General features: G+C 47.7%; 1 protein-coding gene across 1 annotated transcript in view; it reads left to right on the top strand.

The window, feature by feature from the left end:
• The window catches only part of LOC137417924 (interferon-induced GTP-binding protein Mx-like), a gene marked incomplete at its 5' end in the record, with an annotated part of 85,038 nt that overhangs the window by 24,246 nt on the left and 35,715 nt on the right, over positions 1-25,077 (top strand). Inside the window, 5 exon segments of the mRNA XM_078773951.1 lie at positions 3,150-3,222; positions 5,272-5,394; positions 5,585-5,729; positions 6,672-6,830; positions 7,835-7,911. Of these exon segments, the coding sequence (XP_078630077.1) occupies positions 3,150-3,222; positions 5,272-5,394; positions 5,585-5,729; positions 6,672-6,830; positions 7,835-7,911 (577 nt within the window).

Raw genomic sequence — 25,077 nt, forward strand, 5'->3', positions numbered from 1 at the left:
TAAGAGATGGTGGTGAACAACTGTTTTAACGACCTGGAGGGAAGAGTGGGATTGAAAAGAGTGAGCGGGTTTGTTCCAGAGGCGGGAGAAAAGAGGGATGAAAGAGTGAAGGTGAGCAGAGAGTCGTGATTTTGGCAGTTTCACCAGAAGACAGGTGCTGGCAGATCCTGCGCGACCTGTAGGAATATTTGGGGGACAGAGCACAGGCAGAGCTGGGGGAGCTATGCCGGAGAGGAGTCGGTAGAAGACAGAAAGACCACCAACCTGCCTGCGGTGAGTGAGTGAAAGGCCCTCGAAGTTAGCTTCATCGCGGGAGATGCCATTGATCCTGAAAGCTTTGGTTACAACAGCGTGAAGCTGAGATAGGTGTGAGGCAGGAGCACCAGCCCAGAGGGGAGAGCAGTATACCTTTGAGCTGCGGATGAAAGCCTTGCATGTGGTGAGGAGCTCAGGGCTGCCAAGGAAGGACTTCGCATGATGGAGGATGCCCAGTTGGCGACTGGCTTTGGAGGCCAGCTTGGAAATGTAGTGTTCCCAGGAAAGATCATGGCAGATAGTGAGACCCAAAAGCTTGAGTGACCAAACTTCTTGGAGAAGATTGTTGAGAAAGTAGATGGGAGGGTTGTTCAGTCGGTCTTTTCGGAGAGACATAGTGAGAGTGTGAGATTCGTCAGGATTGAAAGACATGTTCCACTTGTTTGACCAGTCTGTGATTTTGTCCAGGTCTGCAGAGGAGGAGGCAGCAGACTGTCGATCTGAGGGATGAGGTATGGAGCGGCAAAGAGTAGAGTCATCAGCAAAGAGATAGAGAGGATTTTCCAGAGAGTCAGAGAGATCATTGATGAAGACCAGAAAAAGCACACGGCCCAGAACACTGCCTTGGGGAACTCCAGCCTGAACAGGACGGGGAGATGAGAGAAATCCATTCAGGGCCACACTTGACTACGACCAGAGAGGTAGACCGCAAGCCATGCATGGAGATTTCCATGGATAGTGGATACCATCAGAGGGGAGTGTGGTGAGCAGGGCGGGGTGCCAGACCATATCGAAGGCACGTGATATGTCAAGGGAGACAGATTTCCTGTTTGGCATTGAGGACCTCCATCCATTGTTGAGACAGCAGTAGCAGCATGTCCAGAGTAGAGAGAACTGGTCTGAAACCAAATTGATGATCAGAGATCAAGCCGTTGGAGAAGAGGAAGGATTTGATGTCAGATGCGATGATTGATTCCATGACCTTGCTGATGATTGGGAGCAGGCTGATTGGTCTGTTGTTGCAAGGATCTGTTTTTACATCTTTTTTGTGTCAAGAGATAATGTTGGCTGATCAGTTCATATTTACATCATTATGCATACCTGCACCAAGTTTTAATTCAAATCCCTTCAGCTGTTTACAAGTTATGACATTTTTACCTGACATGACCTCTGACCTTTTTCCCTCAGGATCCCAAAATTTAATCAGTTAATCTTTCCATCATTATACATACAGTGCATTCAGAAAGTATTCAGACCCCTTCACTTTTTGCACATTTTGTTATGTTGCAGCCTTATGCTGAAATCGTTTAAATTCATTTTTTCCCTCATCAATCTACACTCAATACCCCATAATGACAAAGAGAAAACAGGATTTTAGAAAGTTTTGCAAATTTATTAAAAAGAAAAAACTGAAATATCACATTTACATAAGTATTCAGACCCTTTGCTATGACACTTGAAATTTAGCTCAGGTGCCTCCCATTTCTCTTGATCATCTTTGAGATGTTTCTACACCCTGATTGTAGTCCATCTGTGGTAAATTCAATTGATTGGACATGATTTGGAAAGGCACACACCTGTCTATATAAGGTCTCACAGCTGAAAATGCATATCAGAGCAAAAACCAAGCCATGACGTCGAAAGACCTGCCGGCAGAGCTCAAAGACAGGATTGTGTCGAGGCACAGATTTGGGGAAGCCTACAAAAAATCTCTGCTGCATTGAAGGTTCCCAAGAGCACAGTGGCCTCCATAATTCTTAAATGGAAGAAGTTTGGAACAACCAGGACTCTTCCTAGAGTTGGCCGCCCAGCCAAACTGAGCAATCGGAGGAGAAGGGCCTTTGTAATAGAGGTGACCAAGAACCCGATGGTCACTCTGGCTGAGCTCCAGAGATCCTGTGTGGAGATGGGAGAAACTTCCTGAAGGACAACCATCACTGCAACACTCCACCGATCTGGGCTTTATGGCAAAGTGGTCAGACGGAAGCCTCTCCTCAGTGAAAAACACATGAAAGCCCACTTGGAGTTTGCAAAAAAGCACCTAAAGGACTCTCAGACTGTGAGAAACAAGATTCTGTGGTCTGATGAAACCAAGATTGAACTTTTTGGCTTCCGTCTGACATAACCATATGTTGTAATAAAGATACCTGTACCAAGTTTGAATTAGATCACTTCAGTCGTTCTCAAGTTATAGACCTATAACAGACTTTGATCTTTGACCTCTTGCCCCCAAATTCTAATCAGTTAATCTTTACATGATTATACATGCCTGTACCAAGTTTGACTAAGATCACTTCAGCCGTTCTCAATTTATCGCTGTAACGAAAACATATCACGGACGGACGGACAACCTGAAAACAAAATGCCTCCGGCGACTTCGTCGGCGAAGGCACAAAAATTGTAAAAGTCGTAAAACTAAATTATTTCCAGAATTTACCACCATTGACGCAGTTTCTGTTGTACCACGCTATCTAACATGTACATTAGTTATTCGTGCCTGTTGTTTGTGTACTTTATAACATCCTTAAAAACAGTGAGTTTCCTGTTTGGAATTATTTTCAATTTTGTTCGACTTGAAGGAAGGCGGACAGAGTAAAAAATATCTCACTCCTCTGCACATGTGATCGGGACAAATTCAGAGCCAAATTACGGTAATGTGGCAGGTTTTTGTCTGATTCCTGTTCCGATTCGCTTTAAAAATACTGTATGACATTCAATTTAAATAAGTTGTTCCTCGATCATAAACTGACGTTTGCAGGCAAACAGAGACAGATGGTCGGACGGACATGAAACAATTGCTTAACCTCGCTTTTCGCTACATGTGCGTGGGATAAAAAGGTCATCTCTTCCAATGTTCACTGCATGTAATTCGTATTTTGTATTTTTCCCCTTAGGAGTATTGAAGAGAAATCTACCACACCAGTGCTCGCTAACAAGCTCACCACAGAGCTCGTTGAACAAATAAACGTAAGTAATGCACGTTAGAATTACTTACTTTTACTGGTTAATATTTATATTTACCCCGGCTTATGATGCAAGGAACCCAGGTTCAAACCCCATGGATAAATGTTTCCCAGTTGTCTACCAATGTCCATGCAAGTTTGTGGAAATGTGCATTGATATCTGCTAATGTATTTTTACCTCTGCCACTGAAGGTGGACTGAGGTTATGTTTTCACCCACATTTGTCATTCTGTCTGTTTGTCTGTCTGTCTGTGAGAACGATATCTCAAAAAGTTAAGGACATATTCAGATAAAACTTGGTGGATAGTCTGGATGTGTAACAAGGACAAATTGATTCGATTTGGTGAAAATCCGGATCCAGAACCGGATGCATTACTTTATTCTTTTTTTTCTTTCAGGTGATTCTTCACCTTTGAGAGACGGGGCAAAAAACGATGTACAGTATTGCAAGATATCTCAAAAAGTTGTTTATTTGAGTATGTATCAGACAAGTTGAAATGTGGTATAGTTGGGAATGAAAATATAATATTTTTTATTATCGAAGTTGAAATAGTTTTCATGTTGTACACCGCTTCTTTCCTATTCCATCTCCAGAAGCTGCATGACGTCACCTCCGGGCACCAAAGGGGGCCCGGCGATGACGTGAGCCTGGAAGGAGTACTCAGTTTCCATTCCATTTGTTTGTTTTCTTTCTTGCTTGTTTTCTTTCTTGGTACTTACGAAAATCGAAGATTTTTCAAGTATATTGGTTGGTTTTGTGCGTTATTCTGTCTGTCTGTTTGTATGTCAATCACCTACACATCACAATTTCAAACCGATCTTTACGAAACTCCACCAAATGATAGAGTTGGCCATAAAGAAGAAGTCTATTTGAGTTTGAGGTCAAAATAGGCCAAAGGTCAACAACTTTGTCAAACTTCTAAAATCCTCAATTTTCATCTGATTGACTTGAAATTTGAAGAGGATTTGTATATATCACTGAATTCAACCACCAATTATTTTTGAGGTCAACATAGGCCAAAAGGTCAAAAATTATTTCAGGGATCTCGCAAGTATCGTGCTCTGCACGACATATTTCTTGTTTGTCTGGGCAATTCTCAGCCATCCTTTGAGCTAGGAAGCTGAAATTTGGCCACAATAGTGAACACGTGCTTTGACAAAAACTGTATTTTTTGGTGATTAATCAGTTAATTGATTACTTACTTAATTATTATCGATTTATTAAGTACTTATTTATTTTCTTTCTCATCTCGGCAATATCTCAGGCACCTTTTGAGCTACGAAGCTGATATTTGGACACAACAATGACAAATTGTTTTTTGGGGGTTTTTTTGTACACAAGATCGAGGCTCGTGTAAGAGCTAACATCAATCACAAAAACAACAACAAACGGAAACACAAAACATACAATAAAGGGAGCGGGAGACAATATGGGAAGAGAGAGGGAAGCACACAAGTACAACAGCAGAGAACAGGGACACCGAAGATCTGTGGGAGGGAGGGGTTTGGGGGGAGGAGGCATGGGAAGGTAGGGGGGTGAGAAAGTATAAAACACATGGACACTGCTGGAACTTCCAGGAAAGAAAAAAGTCGGTATTTCCAAAAAAAAAGTGGATTTGGGGTGAATTAACGGGGGTAGAAGGATTTGGTATAACGGGGATTTGCCTATGAAGGATATTTTTGATTTATTGATTAATCAATTAATCTATTACTTATTTAATTTTTTGATCAATTGCTTGGTTAATTTTCAAAAAGATACAGATATGGATGAAACGGTAGTGGTTAAGGAATGCTATTAGCTAATTGATTAAGAAATTAATTACTTTACGATAATTATTTATTTATTTGAATTACGCAATTCATCAGTTAATCAATCAATTATCGTGCACTGATCCCTCCCAATTCCGTCTCCATGTGCTGCGCGGAGGTACTGCGTGCTGGAGGATATTATTTATTTATTTGGCATGGGGGCGGTGTAATTTGAATGTATCTTTACTTATTTGAAATTTTTTTTGTCCATTCATAAGACGGTGTTTGTCTTCTTTGGTTGCAGCATCTCCTTCCAGGTTTGCGAAAAGAAGTCAATAGGAAATTTGATGAAACCAATGAGGAGCTGAATAAACTTCCGTGTGCAGTGCCGACCGAGAAGAAGAGCCGATTCTTCTTTCTTAATGGGGTTCGTTTTGTAATACCCCTTTTTGTGTGTTGCTTCTTCTTTTTCTGAAAGCAGAAATAGAGTCACTTGTTAGAAATCCTTGCTCCTTTAAAATTTAAAGGACATTCCAAAATGTTTGTAAATCTGTAATTACCTTCATTATTTTTAAAACTAATTTCACACTGAATTTCCTTTTTACCTTTATCTGCAGCTGATTATGAAATACACTACTGATCTCCGTAGCTCAGCCCTGGGCGACTATCATCGCACCTTCAAGGAGAATGTGATGATGTATGCCAAAGCCCGTCGCTGCTTTGCAAAATGGCTCAGAATTGTGAAGCAACATGAGGAAACATGTACGTACCGATATACTTTGAGTTGGGATTCATTAACAAAGATTTTCTCCACATCAATAACTTTTTTAAATGGCCCATTATAAAAACGGATTTTTACAATTCCAGAAGGGAAGAACAAAATAGAGGTAGAATGAGTAAATCATCAGATGATGTGGGATCCTGATTCAGATAGTCCAAGATCGAATTGTCATAAGACCCCACTGTTCTTTATTCTATTGATCTGAATGAACAACAACCTCGAGTTTATTCCATCTGCAGTATTGCTGTGCGCCATTTTACATCCCATGACAGTGCCATCGATGTTCACCTTTGACTGCTTCCATCGTATACTTATTTTCTAGCTTGCCTGCAGGGCATTGGCTTTGTGAGTCGGCAGGTATCCGCGTGACATATTGCCGTGGCGGTGCAGTTTGTGCTTGGCGAGGATGAAAGTTCAACAATGGCGCAGTTTGGGTTTTTTGTGGAGGTAGGGGATGGAGGGAGGGGGGGAGAGGATATTGAGCTAGGTCCAGTGGTACTGAGTTTGTGAAGGAACCCTTTTGAAATGGCTGTCAGCTCTACTTCCCTCCTGGCCGCTGTTGGAATGAAGACCTTACATTAATTTGAATTATCTTTAGGTGCAGTTTGTGTTTGGAAAGGATGAAAGCTAAACAATGGCGGTGGTATTTTTGTGAGGATGTAGAGGGGAGGGGGTGGGAGGGCATCCAGTGGTGCTGAATTTGTGAAGCTCTACTTTACTTTTGGCATCTGTCAGAATGAATTCTGTCAGAATGAAGACTTCACATTGATTTTTATTATTTTAAATGTTAAATCTTTCTTATTAATTTAATTTTCAGCTGGGCAATCCTGATTTGTTTTGAAATCATTATTGATGAAAAAAATAAATGAAGGCTTTGATCCTCCCCCCCACCCCCTCCCCTCTCTCTCTCTCTCTCTTCCCAGTCAATGTTGACCTTTACGACAATACAAAAATTTTTATGACAAAGAATACAGGTCGAGAGCTACCAGGTTTTGTGAGTTACCATGTGTTCGAAAACCTGGCCCGAGAGCATATCGCAAAACTGGAAACTCCAGCACTGAATATTTTGAAAGAAGTAGCAGGTGAGTTGTCATGAAAATGGCTCAGTTTTCACTTACCTGTTTAATCAGTTCAGTTCATTTCATGGAAGATGTTTTGAATTGGGTGAAAAAGTGCTACCTCTTGTGTTGAGAATATTTGAGGAAGAAGGTCTCAGGGTTGGCAATGGTGAATTGGTTCTGTTATCCGAAGTATTTTCTGTCAAAAAAACTGGTTGTGGTTGACTTTGGTAAAAATGGGAAATGTACCCTGTAATACATAATAAGCAAACCCACCATTTTCACTGTTTACACCAATGTTTATTTAATACCTTTAAGTTTTTTTAATGTTTCAATCCTTTTTAGCTCACCTGGAACGTATTTCCAGGGAGCTTATGGGATGGCGAGTCATCACTCCGTCAGTTGGTAAACACTTGCAACTTCTCTGAAACTGCTGATGGGATGGTGAGAAAACTTGGCTAAAATGATATTTGGTGTGATTCAACTCAAGTTTGTTCACGGCATTAAAAAAAAAATCGGGGTCTAAGGGGATCTACGGGTGGTCAAATTGGGTCCAGGTTTGACTGTCCCACGCCCCCCCCCCCAGCCCCCCTAGCCCTCAAAATATGTATTTGCTTTCTTCTCTGAAACTACACACACAATTTCGATGGAACTTCATCCCAACCTTCATCACCCGTGATGTATCAATGTTTGTTCACAGCATTAGAAAAATCGGGGTCTAAGGTGGTCTATAGGGGAGGGAAGGGATTGCCCCCTAAAATAGCTTTTTTTTGTTTGTTTAAGGTCTTATGATTACGGTAGTATGATTCTACATGCTGCCCTGTCTCCAAACAACCATTGAAATTGGTTTAAAATACCGTGATACTGTTTAAATTACCTTTATTTGGTGTAGTATACTGCGTTATTCTACCAGGTGAGCGCCCAGGGGGTATTGCCCCTCTTTTCTAATGTTATCTCATCCAGTTACCAAATTGTCTTGTATGGAATCAATGTTGAAATAAATCTTTTTTTAAATTTTATTCCTGCAGACATTGTGCCAAGCGTTGCTGATACTTTGGCAGATGAGGACTTGGGATTTTTACCAGAACTCGCAAAAAGTGTCAAGGTTTGTCCTGCAGACATGCTTGACTTTACATTATCATTATCATACAATAATGGAGCTATGAATGTACAGTGTGGAAGGTCGATGTGGAATTGTCTTGAGTCAATATAAGTATCAAATTCCTTTTCAATGACATTCCAAATTGAGCTCAGGTGCATCCAATTTCCTGTGATCAATCTTGAGATGTCTCTACAACTTGATTGGAGTCCACCTGTGGCCAATTCAATTGATTGGACATGATTTAGAAAGAAACACACCTTTCTATATAAGGTCCACACTTGAAAGTGCATCTCAGAGCAGAAACTCTACCATGAAGTCCAAAGAACTCTTGGTAGAATTCCAAGATAGAATTGTGAGGAGGCATAGATCTGGGAAAGGGTATAACACAATTTATACAGTGTTTAAAGTTCCCTAGAGCACAGTGAGCTCCATCATGAGGAAATGGAAAGAACATGGAACTACCCAGGCAATTGCTAGAGCTGGCCGTCTGACCAATTTGTGCAACCAGACAAGAAGGACCTTGGTGACCAAAAATACAATGACCACTCTGACAGAACTACAGAGTTCTTTGGCTGAGAGGAAAGAACCTGCAATAATGCCAACAGTCTCTGTAGCACTTCACAAATCTAGGCCTTGTGGGAGAGTGGTCAGAAGTAAGCCACTCATGAGAAAAACGCAGCACTCCTGGAGTTTGCAAAAAGGTGTGTGAATGACTCTGAGAGCATGAGGAAAGGATTATGTGGTCTGGTGAGACGAAAATTGAACTTTTTGGCCTGAATGCAAAGTGCTACATCTGGTGGAAACCGAGCACAGCTCATCACCCATCTAATACCATCCCTACCATGAAGCATGGTGGTGGCAGTATCATGCTATGGGGATGCTTTTCAGTGGCAGGGACTGGGAGACTTGTAAAGATAGAGGGCACAATGAATGGAGTCAAATACAGGAAAATCCTTGAGGAGAACCTCCTTCAGAGTGCAAAAGACCGAAGACTGGTGGAGATTTATGTTCCAACAGGACAATGAACCCAAGCATACAGCCAAAGCAACATTGCAATGGCTTCAGAAGAAGAACGTGAAAGCCCTTCAGTGGCCCAGAAAAAGCCCAGACTTAAATACCATTTGCTGAAGATTGTGGAAAGATGTGAAGATTCAATCTGTGGAAAGACTTGAAGATTGCTGTTCACTGAAGCTCCCCATCCAACTTGACAGAGCTTGAACAAATCTGCAAGGAAGAATGGGAGAATGTCCCAAAATCCAGATGTGCAAAGCTGACACGGACATTCAAAGAAGACTCAAAGCTGTAATCGCTGCGAAAGGGACTTCTACAAAGTATTGACTCAGGGGGCTGAATACTTATGCAATTTGATATTTCTGTGTTTCATTTTCAATAAATTTGTAAAAATTCCTAAAACAGGTTTTCACTTTGTAATTTTATAGGGTATTATATGCAGATCAGTGAGAAAACATCTCAATTGATTCCATTTTAAATTCAGGCTGTAAAACAACAAAATGTGAAAAAGTCAAAATGTGTGAATACTTTCTGAAGTCATGTATATATATATATATATATATATATATATATATATATATATATATATATATATATATATATACATACATATATATATATATATATATTGTTACAGACGCGGTTTTGGATGTTAGTTTACCGAGCGGTTTGGTATGACCGCGTCTGCACAGTTTACCCGATTACACTCGAACGTTGGCCGAATCGCGCTATGCTAAATCAATTAAGGAAAGGACACAACGGCTGGGATTAAATGACACGACACCAGGGGTACAGTCCTCAAGACCTCCGGAGGAGGTTATAATATTTGTATGCAGAACGTTTAGATTACACGGACAAGAGGTACAGCATAGGAAGGTGGGCACTTAAATACGGTCTTATCTTAGCCCCGACAGACCACAGATAAACGGGACAAGACTGACTCACACAGGGATTGATGGCAAGGAGGGGCAGGTAGTCGATGGCTCAAGGTGCACCTTGGCTCAGGGGCAGAATCGACCCGGTCCGGTCCAGAGATGCGGGAGGTCTCTCTCAGCGCTAGAAGGTGACGTTCTTTCTCCAAGCTGGGGGCGCATCTGACGTCACCTCCGGTAAGTGGCTGCGTATATCCAGCGGGGAGTGACACGCCCTCGGCTCGTTAGCTCCGCCCCAGATGGAATCGGCCTGCCGCTTCTTATTGGGTGCGGGGGGTTACCGGGCTCCGCCCTTGACGAGGAGCTGACAGTCAGCCCCTTCGTGGTAACCCCGTCGGAGCACATGGGCAATGGCGGCTAACCAAGCCGGAGTGAGGACGCACACTCCCCGCGCCGCGCCGCGCCGCCCCCCTCTGTTGTTGTAGTTGTTGTTGTAGTTCCATGAGATGATGGGAGGATGCGGAGATGAGGTTGTGGGGAGGTATTGGGAGGTCCTAAACTCACTACTGGTGCCATACAATCACATTCTGGTGCAACAAAGAGTCAGAATTAATGGAAACGAGTCCTTAACTGACATAGACTAAGAATAACTAGCAAGATGTCCTATAGTTGTCTACGTGAGATGCGGTGAACCTGGGCACGACATTTAATGGGGGAAAAAGGGGAAGGTCGGTTCTACAGAGTGTTGTTTACAGACAATGGGACTAGGGAATGGGGGATTGGGGATAGTTGGGGAGTATTGGGGAAATAGGGGAATATTTACAAGCAGATATGGATGGAGGCCAAATCCCATATCCGCAACATTGCACCCTTCTCTACCTCGGGGCGTCCCGACCCGATAAATCTTTACCTACGTTAGTGTGGCACTCAGATGTAGTTCCCTCTACTATTAACTCTACCCTGAGTGCGACAGTTTTACAGATGTTTACAAACGAGTAAATATGTCCCCCTGCGACGTTGCACCCTTCTCCTCACAGAAACACACCCACAGGATAACCGAATCGCGGAAAGAATTCTCAAACTAAACATACAGCCGGTAGGGAGCATTATTTACACAAGACTACGCTGATATTTACACTACGATCCAGGACCTGTTTTTGGAGGAACACATGCAGATGTTATGCATAGAGAGAGCACGCATGCCAGCATCGATACACCAACCCACGAGTGCCCTGTGGCCCTACGGCCTTTAATAATGTGCAGAGCACCCCATCCAAGCACCAAAAGCACCACCCCATCACACAGTCAGCACCATCCGGTGCACCAATAAAGTGTTTATAGCCACCGGTGGTGTCGCAGCCGGCCGATGTTCTGCCGCTGGTCTTGCCTTGGAGCCCACTTGGTGTTCTGGCTTCCTTCAAAAATAAAGAAAGGCACCAACCGCATCCATTTCTGTATTGTGGCCGTCAGGGGGCCAACTATTAGTGGTTCACCTGTATGGCATAGGTGCCACGCTGACCCATAGGTCCATCCACGGGTGGTGCTTGGCCGCAAAAGAACTGCGGTCCATGGTGGGCGGCCACAAACATTGCGGTCCATATGGTGTATCGATCCCGGCAGCAAGCAGCGAAAGTGCAGGCCCACAACGGCGGAGCCAGCACCTCTCTTTCCTCTCTCTCTGCCCCAAAGCCAGATCCTCAGAGGTGGGAGACAAAAGAAGAAGACAAGTGAGTAAGGTGGTAAGGGCGCAAAAGTGCACGCAACATTAGGTAATGCACACTAGGGGCACATGGGAACCAGGTGAGACAGGTACGTTCCTACCGTACGCCCCCCCCCCACCAGGTAACCTACATTGCCCCCCCTTACCCCTTACTGTATCCACAACACACAACACTACCCATAAACATCTACTTTACAAATCAACAAACGTCCCTACTGTCTTCCCCGTTCCTCCCATAAACCAAATTCGTCTTCTCTCCCTCCTAACCAATCAAATTTGCCATTTCCAACTCTCATCACAATTTGCCATCTCCAACTCAACATCAAAATTTGCCATTACCAATTCATCATCAGTCCCTCCTAAGGAGGGAGAGATGGAATCACCCCAATGTCTCATCCACGTCGTGATGCGTCTCACAAATCCAACCGCAATTCTCATCTCCTGCAACACAAAACAAAGAAAACACAGGTGTGGAGTCATCATCATCACCTCAGGTAAGTGGCTGCGTATGGTGCGACAGGTTCATCAATCCTAACTATTTCCTAAATGACTTTAACAACTTTACATTACCCGGGGTCTTTCCCTGCCAATCCATTGGCCAACTTACACTATTGGTTCTACAAACCAATTCCCATTGACCAAACTGTGGTGCCTCTCAATTTGGGGTCTCACTCCCCCGATTCATCTCTCGGTGCCCTCGCACAATTTCTGGGCTGCGACGTGTAGCTCTCCTAGCCGGTCTACCCACCTGCACACCTCCACCACTGCAGTTGCCTCCGAGCTTACCTGCTCCTTACCCTAACCTATCTACCTGGGGAAGGCCCTCTGGCGCTCTCCCCACTCGGTGCCCTCTCTGGCACTGGGCTACCCGGGTCCGTCCTCCGGATCCTCGGGCCCCATCCACAACTCTACCGGCTCCCAGAGCCCACCTGCGGCCTCACCTGGCCGACATCCTCACAGTGGTGGAGTGCCCAAACCAACTACACCCCCTAACAGGCTACACGCCCAGCCATTTCCACACACTAATGCACCCATCCACAATACCATTCTGCAACCGCACCACAAATGCCAATATCCAACCACAATTTACCTATACCCTCTACCTAACACTTACACTACCCGCCCCGGGTACTCGTGAAAGGGGTCCACTCTTCCCCCATCCACACCTTCGCACCATGCACACCACTCCGTACCACTTACTCCAACTCTCTCCACACCTGCACTTGCACACCTGTGCTCTCACACCTGGTGCCACCTGCACCCTTCTCTCCCCAAGCGCATTCGCGCTGATCCACAACACTCACTAGTCCCTCACTGCTCCACACACCTGTTCAGCTCTCACACAGCATCATCTCATCTAACTACTCCCCTCTGGAACTTGCGCTTCCCAGTCATCCCTTTAAACTATTGCGCTCCCACGTCATTATCAAACACACTAAACTACCTGCGTCCCCACTACAGGTATCATTGTCACTAACTAACCTTAACGTTACCTAATGTCATCTTCGCTAGATCCCTACACACGATATAGCCTAACCCACCCGGGCTAGTTTTCACTGCCATACACCCCATAAACTATAGCGCATTTGCCCCACTATGTGAGGGATGACAGAGTTGCCATCCCACCACATGGGGGGTCTCTCTATCAATTTCGCTCATCCAAATCCAACAAATCAAAAATTTTCCATTTACTGCCAATTCTACTCACTTTTCTAAATTTCGTATCAAAAACACTATCCTCATCACCCGTCTACTTATTAGGTCCTCTCGGTGCGCCAATTCCCTTCTAAAGCTCGGCTTCGTACAGCCGAGCAATGAATGCGGGTTGTTCTGTGCCAGCGGCTGGATACGTCCCGCATTCGTGGCAGGGACGGGGGCTTACCCGGGCCGAGATCCCACGCACCACCCCGGCGTGGAGCCATCCAATGTCCTGATCTCGACCTGCCGGAATGCCTCAACAAAAATTGGTCGCCATGCCGACCCTTCCTATCCAGCTGGCCGCTCCGCCTAGTGGAGCACGGACGCGGCCGTTCCACGCGAGGCCCAGCGTGGATCGCGCACGGCGGTCCTTTCGAACCCGCCGTGGCTCGGATCCCCGCTGGTTCTCGCGGCACGCGAAGCCCGGCACGCACCGAGGGCCCGCTTCGGCTAAAAGTCGACCTAACCTCTAACCCGGTTACCGTCGATGCCTCACCTGCATGGTTACAAGCATACGCTACCCCTTGCTTGCTCATACCTTTCCTTACACACCCAGGTACCCTCATTCCGCTCACCGACTTGGTCACACACCTGACCACCGAACACCTTGGCACACATTCGTCGCTCGCACACCTCACCAACACACCTCTTCGCACCCCCTCCTCGGTCACCTCCTCTGTGACAATCACAGGTGTGCTCTCACTCGCGCACCCAACCACGTGCCTCACTACCAATTCCAGCGTGCATTCCCACTCACGCTCTACCATTCCAGGTGTGCTTCCTTTCTCACCTGTCACCACCAACTCACGCTCCTTGTCACTCTCACTACTCTCACCACCACTCTTGACAACGCACTCACCCTTACTCCCGACAGCGCACTCTTTCCTCATGCACCTGTCCGTTACACACCTTTCTCGCGCACACTCTCCCGTTACACCCTCTGTAACACTCACCACAGGCGTGCATTCTCCTTCACTCTTGACAGCGCACTCTTTCCCCATGCACCTGTCCGTTACACACCTTTCTCGCGCACACTCTTGCGCACACTCTCCCGTCACACCCTCTGTAACACTTACCACACCGCGCTTCCATGTGCTCCCTCGCACACGCGCTACGACCGACTCACTCTCGCCAGCACCCTCACTCCTTGGCACACACTTTTTCCTCACACACCCCAGAGTCGGACTTTCTCGCACACCTCCTTTTTCGCACCCCAGACCTGTCGCACACTTCACCAACGGCCTCTCACGAACACCCGGGTCCATCTCGACCCCCAAGCTTATTAAATCACCTGGCGCATCATACGCACGACCATATTGGTCACCACTTACACCGGGTCCTCTTCCTCTTCGCTTCTCCTCCATCACCTGCGAATCCCTCATCCGGTTAATGAGCACATCATCACGATCCAAACACAAACTTTGGACCAATTCTTTTATCTCCTCTTTTATCTCTTTCTTATCCTCTCTCCGTCGCTTCTTAATTTCGCTCACCCCTTCTTCCACTTCTTCTAATTTCTGCTTCGCCTCTTTTATGTCCCGGTACGTCTCCTCAAGCTCGTCCTCTAAGGCTACCTTGACCGTTTCCATGTGCGTCCTCACCTGCCGGTCCTTCGTCTCCATTACCTCTATCACCTCGTCCAACCTCGTTGTCAGTCCCTCACGTACCATCTGACATTCCCTCTTCGTCGCTACCAAGTCATTTTTTAGGTCATTTTGTGTCGCTTTTAACCCTCCTATTACCGCTGTGTTCTTCTTTACCTGGTCCGTTAGTTCTTTTTGTCCCTCTGTCAGTTGTTCTACTTCCTGCGTCAGGTCCTCTATGCCCCCTTGTAACTTTACAGTCCCCTTTCTCACCTCCTTCTCCATGTGCTCCTTACAGTGCCTCACCTCCTCGCGCACTCCTCCGACCTCCTCACTCACTCCTCTTCTGATCTCTTCTCCCATCACTTGCATCTCCTGCCCAGATGCCACCCTCATCTGCTCCATTTCCTCCCTGTGAGCATCCAGTTTAGTTTCTACCCCCATTCTAACCCCCTCTATCTGCTGCCCCATTTGTTTAACTTCCCTTTCCGCTTGGTCCCTCATGTCCCTCAATTTGCCTTCCATACTGTTTTCTAACCCCTCTAACCCATTTTTCACCCCCTCTAACTGATTCTCCTGGGCAGCCATTCTGTTTTCCACCCCCGTTAACCCATTCTTTACCTCTTTTATCCCGTTGTCTAACCCCTCAAAATTATTGTCTAACTTCCCAAATTTCTTGTCTAACTCCTCAAAATTATTGTCTAACTTCCCAAATTTCTTGTCTAACTCCTCAAAATTATTGTCTAACTTCCCAAATTTCTTGTCTAATCCCTTAAAATTATTGTCTAACTCCTCACCGGTACCCCTCGCTTCGTCCCTCATTACCCCCATTTGGCTTCCCATTACCCCCATTTGGTTTCCCAACCGCTCACTATCAGCCCTCATTCCCACAATTTGGTCTCCCATTCGTTCCATAAGGGCCCTCATTTGCAGGAGGAAAAGGTTCGAATCCACCAGCGGCGCTACCACGGTCGCGGGCGTGGGCGCCGTGGCCATGTGCGAGGCGCCATTTTGCGCGCCCGTAACCTCGTGCGCGACGACGCTATTTTGCGAACCTGCCACCCTCACTGCTTCGCTCCCCTCATGTCCCTCAATTTGGTCCTGGATCGACCCTGCCTCACTCTCCTCTACCGGAACCCAGCCGTCTTGGTCTGCCATAGCGCGACTTTCAAAATTCGGGTTTTTATTTTTTTTTGTAAAACACAATTAAATTTCGCCGTTATAATTTCGAGCGCGTGAAACGCGCTCCGGATCGAATCCCACTACCCGACACCAAATGTTACAGACGCGGTTTTGGATGTTAGTTTACCGAGCGGTTTGGTATGACCGCGTCTGCACAGTTTACCCGATTACACTCGAACGTTGGCCGAATCGCGCTATGCTAAATCAATTAAGGAAAGGACACAACGGCTGGGATTAAATGACACGACACCAGGGGTACAGTTCTCAAGACCTCCGGAGGAGGTTATAATATTTGTATGCAGAACATTTAGATTACACGGACAAGAGGTACAGCATAGGAAGGTGGGCACTTAAATACGGTCTTATCTTAGCCCCGACAGACCACAGATAAACGGGACAAGACTGACTCACACAGGGATTGATGGCAAGGAGGGGCAGGTAGTCGATGGCTCAAGGTGCACCTTGGCTCAGGGGCAGAATCGACCCGGTCCGGTCCAGAGATGCGGGAGGTCTCTCTCAGCGCTAGAAGGTGACGTTCTTTCTCCAAGCTGGGGGCGCATCTGACGTCACCTCCGGTAAGTGGCTGCGTATATCCAGCGGGGAGTGACACGCCCTCGGCTCGTTAGCTCCGCCCCAGATGGAATCGGCCCGCCGCTTCTTATTGGGTGCGGGGGGTTACCGGGCTCCGCCCTTGACGAGGAGCTGACAGTCAGCCCCTTCGTGGTAACCCCGTCGGAGCACATGGGCAATGGCGGCTAACCAAGCCGGAGTGAGGACGCACACTCCCCGCGCCGCGCCGCGCCGCCCCCCTCTGTTGTTGTAGTTGTTGTTGTAGTTCCATGAGATGATGGGAGGATGCGGAGATGAGGTTGTGGGGAGGTATTGGGAGGTCCTAAACTCACTACTGGTGCCATACAATCACATTCTGGTGCAACGAAGAGTCAGAATTAATGGAAACGAGTCCTTAACTGACATAGACTATGAATAACTAGCAAGATGTCCTATAGTTGTCTACGTGAGATGCGGTGAACCTGGGCACGACATTTAATGGGGGAAAAAGGGGAAGGTCGGTTCTACAGAGTGTTGTTTACAGACAATGGGACTAGGGAATGGGGGATTGGGGATAGTTGGGGAGTATTGGGGAAATAGGGGAATATTTACAAGCGGATATGGATGGAGGCCAAATCCCATATCCGCAACAATATATACTGTATATATATATATATATATATGTATATATATATATATATATATATATATATATATATATATATATATATATATATATATATATATATGTATATATATTGTTACAGACACGACTTTGATGTTAAGGTGGGCCGAGCGGAATGGCGGTCGTGTCCGCACAAATTACCCGATTGTACTCGAACGTCGACGAAGCCGCGCTACGCTGGCTCAATAGGAAAAGAGAAGACACCCGGCTGGGTTATAATGACACAATACGACACCAGGGGTTCAGTTCTCAAGACCTCCGGAGGAGGTTATATTAAGGCGGAAGGTTAGATTACAGGGACAAGAGGGAAACATAGGAAGGTGGGCACTTAGACACAACCTTATATTATTCCCGACAGACCACAGAGAAACAGGACAAAAACTGACTCACACGGGGATTGATGGCTAGGAAAGCGGGTATTCGATGGCCAGCACAAGGTGCACCTTGTGCTCAGGGACAGGATGGCGCGGCCCAACAGATGCAGGAGGTCTCTCAGCGCTCGAGGTGGCGTCTTGTCGTCTCAAGCTGGGGGCGCATCTGACGTCACGTCCGGCAAGCGGCTGCGTATATCCGGCGGGGAGTGACACGCCCTCGGCTCGTTAGCTCCGCCCAGATGGAATCGGTCCGCCCTTCTTATTGGGTGCGGGGGGGGTTTACCAGGCTCCGCCCTTGACGAGGAGCTGACAGCCAGCCCCTTCGTGGTAACCCCGTGGGGCGCATGGATAATGGCGGCTAACCGAGCCGGAGGGAGGACGCACACTCCCCGCGCGCGCCGTTGTTGTAGTTGTTGTTGTTGTAGCTGTAGTTGTTGTTGTTGTTGTTGTTTGGGGAAGAAGATGGGAGGAGGTATGGGAAGGTCCTAAACTCACTACTGGTGCCATATAATCACATTCTGGTGCAACGAAGAGTCATAATTAATGGAAACGAGGCCTTAACTGACATAGATTAAGAATAACTAGGAAGATGTCCGAAAGTTGTCTACGTGTGGTGCGGTGGACCTGGGCACGACATTTAATGGGGGAATAAGGGGAAGGTCGGCTCTACTGATTGTTATTTACATGCAATGGGACTAGGGAATGGGGGACTGGGGAAAGTTGGGGAGTATTGGAAAAAATAGGGGAATATTTACAAGCGGATATGGAGGCCAAATTCCATATTCGCAACATTGCACCCTTCTCTACCCTCGGGGCGTCCCGACCCGATAAATTTTTACCTACTTTAGTGTGGCACGCAATGTAGTTCCCTCTACTATTAACTCTACCCTGAGTGCGACAGTTTTACAGATATTCACAAATGAGTAAATATGTCCCCCTGCGACGTTGCACCCTTCTCCTCACAGAAACACACCCACAGGATAACCGAATCCGGAAAGAATTCTCAAACTAAACATACAGCCGGTAGGGAGCATTATTTACAAGATTACGCTGATATCTACACTACGATCCAGGACCTGTTTTTGGAGGAACACATGCAGATGTTATGCATAGAGAGAGCGCGCTTGCCAACATCGATACACCAACCCACGAGTGCTCTGTGGCCGACGGCCTTTAATAACGTGCAGAGCACCCTTCCCGAGCATCAAAAGCACCACCCCACCACCAATCGGTGCAGTCACCATTGTTCATTGGAATAAAAATAAATTCGACAACCCCTAACCCTGCAGGTGTCTCTTGCTCTTCTTGTGGTGCACTTGGTGGTGTTAACTATTAGTGGTTCACCTGTATGGCATAGGTGCCACGTTGATCCATAGGTCCATCCCCGGGTGGTGCTTGGCCGCAAACGAACTGCGGTCCATTGTGGGTGGCCACAAACATTGCGGTCCATATGGTGTATCGATCCCGGCAGCAAACAGCGAAAGTGCAGGCCCACAACTGCGCAGCCAGCACCTCTCTCTCCTCTCTCTCTACCCCAAAGCCAGATCCTCGGAGGTGGGAGACAAAAGAAGAAACAAGTGAGTAAGGTGGTAAGGGCGCAAAAGTGCACGCAATGTAAGGTGATGCACACTGGGGGCACATGGGAACCAGGTGAGACAGGTACGTTCCTATCGTACGCCCCCCCCCCCACCAGGTAACCTACATGGCCCCTCCCTTACCCCTTACTGCATCCACAAAACACAACACTACTCATAAACATCTACTTTACAAATCAACAAACATCCCTACTGTCTTCCCCGTTCCTCCCATAAACCAAATTCGTCTTCTCTCCCTCCTAACCAATCAAATTTGCCATTTTCAACTCTCATCAAAATTTGCCATCTCCAACTCAACATCATAATTTGCCATTACCAATTCATCATCAGTCCCTCCTAGGGAGGGAGAGATGGAATCACCCCAATGTCTCATCCACGTCGTGATGCGTCTCACAAATCCTCACAGCAATCTCATTTCCTGCACAAAACAAAGAAAACACAGGTGTGGAGTCATCATCATCACCACAGGTAAGTGGCTGCGTATGGTGCGACAGGTTCATCAATCCTAACTATCTCCTAAATGACTTTAACAACTTTACACTACCCGGGGTCTTTCTCCGGCCAAACCATTGGCCCTCTTACGCTATGGGTTCTAAAAACCAATTCCCATTGGCCAAACTGTGGTGCTCTTCAATTTGGGGTCTCACTCCCCCGATTCATCTCCCGGTGCCCTCGTACAATTTCTGGGCTGCGACGTGTACCTCTCCCAGTGGGTCTACCCACCTGCACACCTCCCCCACTGCAGTTGCCTCCGAGCTTACCTGCTCCTTACCCTAACCTAACTACCAGGGGAAGGCCCTCTGGCTCTCTCCCCACTCCGTGCCCTCTCTGGCACTGGGCTGCCCGATCCACACCCGGGATCCTCAGGCACCCACTCACAACTACCGGCTCCCAGAGCCCACCTGCGGCCTCACCTGGCCGACATCCTCACAGTGGTGGAGTGCCCAACCAACTACACACACTAACAGGCTACACGCCCAGCCATTTCCACAACACTAATGCACCCATCCACAACACCATTCTGCAACCGCACCACAAATGCCAATATCCAACCACAATTTACCTGTACCCTCTACCTAACACTTACACTACCCGCCCCGGGTACTCGTGAAAGGGGTCCACTCTTCCCCCATCCACACCTTCGCACCACGCACACCACTCCATACCACTTACTCCAACTCTCTCCACACACCTGTACTTGCACCCTGTCCTCTCACACCTGGTGCCACCTGCACCCTTCTCTCCCCAAGCGCATTCGCGCTGATCCACACACTCACTACTCATACACGGCTCCACACACCTGTCCAGTTGCACACCTGTGCAATCACACCTGTTCAATTCTCACACACACGGCATCATCTCAGCTAACTACTCCCTTCTGAAACTTGCGCTTCCCAGTCGTCCCTTTAACTATTGCGCTCCCTCGTCATTATAATCCACACTAATCTACCTGCGTCCCCACTACAGGTATCAGTCACTAACTAATCTTAACGTTACCTAATGTCAATCTTCGCTAGATCCCTACACACCATATCCTAACCCACCCGGGCTAGTTTTCACTGCCATACACCCCATAATCTAGTGCTCCTTTGCCCCCCCCCTGTGAGGGATGGTGGATTTGCCATCCCACCACATCGGGGGTCTCTCACTACCAATTTTGCACATCTAATTTCAACAAATTAAAAATTTGCCAATCACTGCCCATCATCTGCCAATCACTACTGCCAATCCCTTGCCAATCATCAAATTTTGTTTTTCTCTAATTTTGGGTCCAAAACACTAACCTCATCACCCAGTCGACTCACTAATACCTCTCGGTGCGCCAATTCCTGTCCAAAGCCCGGCTTCGTAAAGCCAAGCAATGGATGCTGGTTGTTTTGTGCCTGCGGCTGGATGCGTCCGGCATTCGGGGCAGGGACGGGGGCTTACCCGGGCCGAGATCCCACGCACCCCCTCGGCGTGGTGCCATCCAATGTCCCGATCTCGACCTGCCGGCACGTCTCAACAAAACGTGGTCGCCATAACGACCCTTCCTATCGGGCTGCCAGCTCCGCCTAGTGGAGCCTGGACGCGGCCGTTCAAAGCGAGGCCCAGCGTGGATCGCGCACGGCGGTTCTTTCGAAACCGCCGTGGTTCGGATCCCCGCTGGTCCTCGCGGCACGCGAAGCTGCCCGACGCGCACCGAGGGCCCGAGTCGGCTATAAGTCGTTCTAACCTTTAACCCAGTTATCGTCGACGCTTCACCTGGATTCCTACAAGCATACGCTACCCCTTTCTTGCTCATACATGCAGCTGTTCCCATTCTCCTCGTACCTTTCCTGACACACCTCGGTACACCCATTCCACTCACAGCCTTGGTCACACACCTGACCACCGAACACTTTGGCACACATCCGTTGGTAGCACACCACACCAACACACCTCTTCGCGCCCCCTCCTCTGTCACCTCCTCTGTGACAATCACAGGTGTGCCCTCATTCGCACACCCATCCACGTGCCTCACCACCAACTCCAGCGTGCATTCCCACTCACGCTCTACCATTCCAGGTGTGCATCCTTCCATCCCAGGTGTACATCCTCGCTCACCTGTCACAACTAACTCACGCTCCATGTCACTCTCACTACTTTCACCTCCATTCCTGACAGCGCACTCACCCTTACTCTTGACAGCGCACTCTTTCCCCATGCACCTGTCCGTCACACACCTTTCTCGCGCACACTCTCCCGTTACACCCTCTGTAACACTCACCACAGGTGGACACTCTTCCTTACTTCTGACAGCGCACTCTTTCCTCATGCACCTGTCGGTCACACCCCTTTCTCGCGCACACTCTCCCGTTACACCCTCTGTAACACTCACCACAGGTGGACACTCTTCCTTACTTCTGACAGCGCACTCTTTCCTCATGCACCTGTCGGTCACACCCCTTTCTCGCGCACACTCCTGCGCACACTCTCCCGTCACACCCTCTGTAACACTTACCACACCGCGCTTCCATGTGCTCCCTCGCACACGCGCTACGACCGACTCACTCTCGCCAGCACCCTCACTACTCCTTGGCACGCACTTTTTCCTCACACACCCCAGAGTCGGGCTTTCTCGCACACCTCCTCTTTCGCACACCAGACCTGTCGCACACTTCACCAACGGCCTCTCACGAACACCCGGGTCCATCTCGACCCCCAAGCTCCTTAAATCCCCTGGCGCATCATACGCACGACCATATTGGTCACCACTTACACCGGGTCCTCTTCCTCTTCGCTTCTCCTCCATCACCTGCGAATCCCTCATCCGGTTAATGAGCACATCATCACGATCCGAACACAGACTTTGGACCAATTCTTTTACTTCCTCCTTTATCTCTTTCTTATCCTCTCTCCGTCGCTTCTTAATTTCGCTCACCCCTTCTTCCACTTCTTCTAATTTTTGCTTCATCTCCTTCATCTCTTCGTGCGCCCCTTTAAGTTCTTCCTCTAACTCCACTTTATTTTTTTCTATGTGCTCCCGCACCTCCCGCTCTTTAACCTCCATTACCTCTACCACCTTGTCCATTTTCCTCGTCAGGTCCTCATGTACCGTCTGGCACTCTTTTTTAATTACCCCTACGTCCTTTTTCATCTCCTTCTGTGTCGATTTTAAACCCTCTATTACCGCTGTGTTCTTCTTTACCTGGTCCCCCAACTCCTTTTGTCCCACTGTCAGTTGTTCTACTCCCAGCGTCAACTCCTCTATACCACCTTGCAATTTTACAGTCCCCTTTCTCACCTCTTTCTCCATGCGCTCCTTACAGTGCCTCACCTCCTCGCGCACTCCTCCGACCTCCTCACTCACTCCTCTTCTGATCTCCTCTCCCATCACTTGCATCTCCTGCCCAGATGCCACCCTCATCTGCTCCATTTCCTCCCTGTGAGCATCCAGTTTGGTTTCTACCCCCATTCTGACCCCCTCTATCTGCTGCTCCATTTGTTTAACTTCCCTTTCCGCTTGGTCCCTCATGTCCCTCAATTTGCCTTCCATACTGTTTTCTAACCCCTCTAACCCTTTTTGCATCCCTTCCATTTGATTCTCTTGAGCGGCCATTCTGTTTTCTACCCCCGTTAACCCCTCCTGTATTTCCCCTAATCTATTGTCTAATCCCTCACCAGTACCCCTCGCTTCGTCCCTCATTACCCCCATTTGGCCCTCTAATCGCTCACCCTGAGCATCCATCCGGTTCCCCATTTGTCCCATACTGCTTTTCAAACCTCTAATTTGGTCTCCCAATTGCTCACCCATTTGTTCCATAAGGGCCCTCATTTGCAACATAAAAAGGTTCGGATCCACCAGGGGCGCTGCCACGGTCGCGGGCGTGGACGCCGTGGCCACCTCGTGCGTGACAACGCTATTTTGCGAACCTGCCGCCCTCACTGCTTCGCTCTCCTCCTGTCCCTCATTTTGGTCCTGGATCGACCCTACCTCACTCTCCTTTACCGGACCCCAGCTGTCTTGATCCGCCATAGCGCGACTTGCAAAATTCGAGTTTCGTAAAACAAATCCAATTTTTTTTTTTTTCGTTATAATTTCGTCGAGCGCAGTACGCGCTCCGAATCGATTTTCCCTCCCAAAATTTGGGCCTAATAAATTTAGTCCCGGGTTCGAATTCCACTCCTCGACACCAATTGTTACAGACACGACTTTGATGTTAAGGTGGGCCGAGCGGAATGGCGGTCGTGTCCGCACAAATTACCCGATTGTACTCGAACGTCGACGAAGCCGCGCTACGCTGGCTCAATAGGAAAAGAGAAGACACCCGGCTGGGTTATAATGACACAATACGACACCAGGGGTTCAGTTCTCAAGACCTCCGGAGGAGGTTATATTAAGGCGGAAGGTTAGATTACAGGGACAAGAGGGAAACATAGGAAGGTGGGCACTTAGACACAACCTTATATTATTCCCGACAGACCACAGAGAAACAGGACAAAAACTGACTCACACGGGGATTGATGGCTAGGAAAGCGGGTATTCGATGGCCAGCACAAGGTGCACCTTGTGCTCAGGGACAGGATGGCGCGGCCCAACAGATGCAGGAGGTCTCTCAGCGCTCGAGGTGGCGTCTTGTCGTCTCAAGCTGGGGGCGCATCTGACGTCACGTCCGGCAAGCGGCTGCGTATATCCGGCGGGGAGTGACACGCCCTCGGCTCGTTAGCTCCGCCCAGATGGAATCGGTCTGCCCTTCTTATTGGGTGCGGGGGGGGTTTACCAGGCTCCGCCCTTGACGAGGAGCTGACAGCCAGCCCCTTCGTGGTAACCCCGTGGGGCGCATGGATAATGGCGGCTAACCGAGCCGGAGGGAGGACGCACACTCCCCGCGCGCGCCGTTGTTGTAGTTGTTGTTGTTGTAGCTGTAGTTGTTGTTGTTGTTGTTGTTTGGGGAAGAAGATGGGAGGAGGTATGGGAAGGTCCTAAACTCACTACTGGTGCCATATAATCACATTCTGGTGCAACGAAGAGTCATAATTAATGGAAACGAGGCCTTAACTGACATAGATTAAGAATAACTAGGAAGATGTCCGAAAGTTGTCTACGTGTGGTGCGGTGGACCTGGGCACGACATTTAATGGGGGAATAAGGGGAAGGTCGGCTCTACTGATTGTTATTTACATGCAATGGGACTAGGGAATGGGGGACTGGGGAAAGTTGGGGAGTATTGGAAAAAATAGGGGAATATTTACAAGCGGATATGGAGGCCAAATTCCATATGCGCAACAATATATATATATATATAGATATATATATACAGTCTTGGCATTTAATATGGCATTTTTTTTTTTGTGGGGGTGAACTTACTTTTCAAGATGACTTAGAACCAAAAGTTCATTGGAATTATGTTGAAATTATTCTAGATTTTGTTAATGTG

The sequence above is a fragment of the Myxine glutinosa genome, chromosome 3, assembly GCF_964187855.1.
Source record: "Myxine glutinosa chromosome 3, kmMyxGlut1.1, whole genome shotgun sequence".
NCBI lineage: Eukaryota > Metazoa > Chordata > Myxini > Myxiniformes > Myxinidae > Myxine > Myxine glutinosa.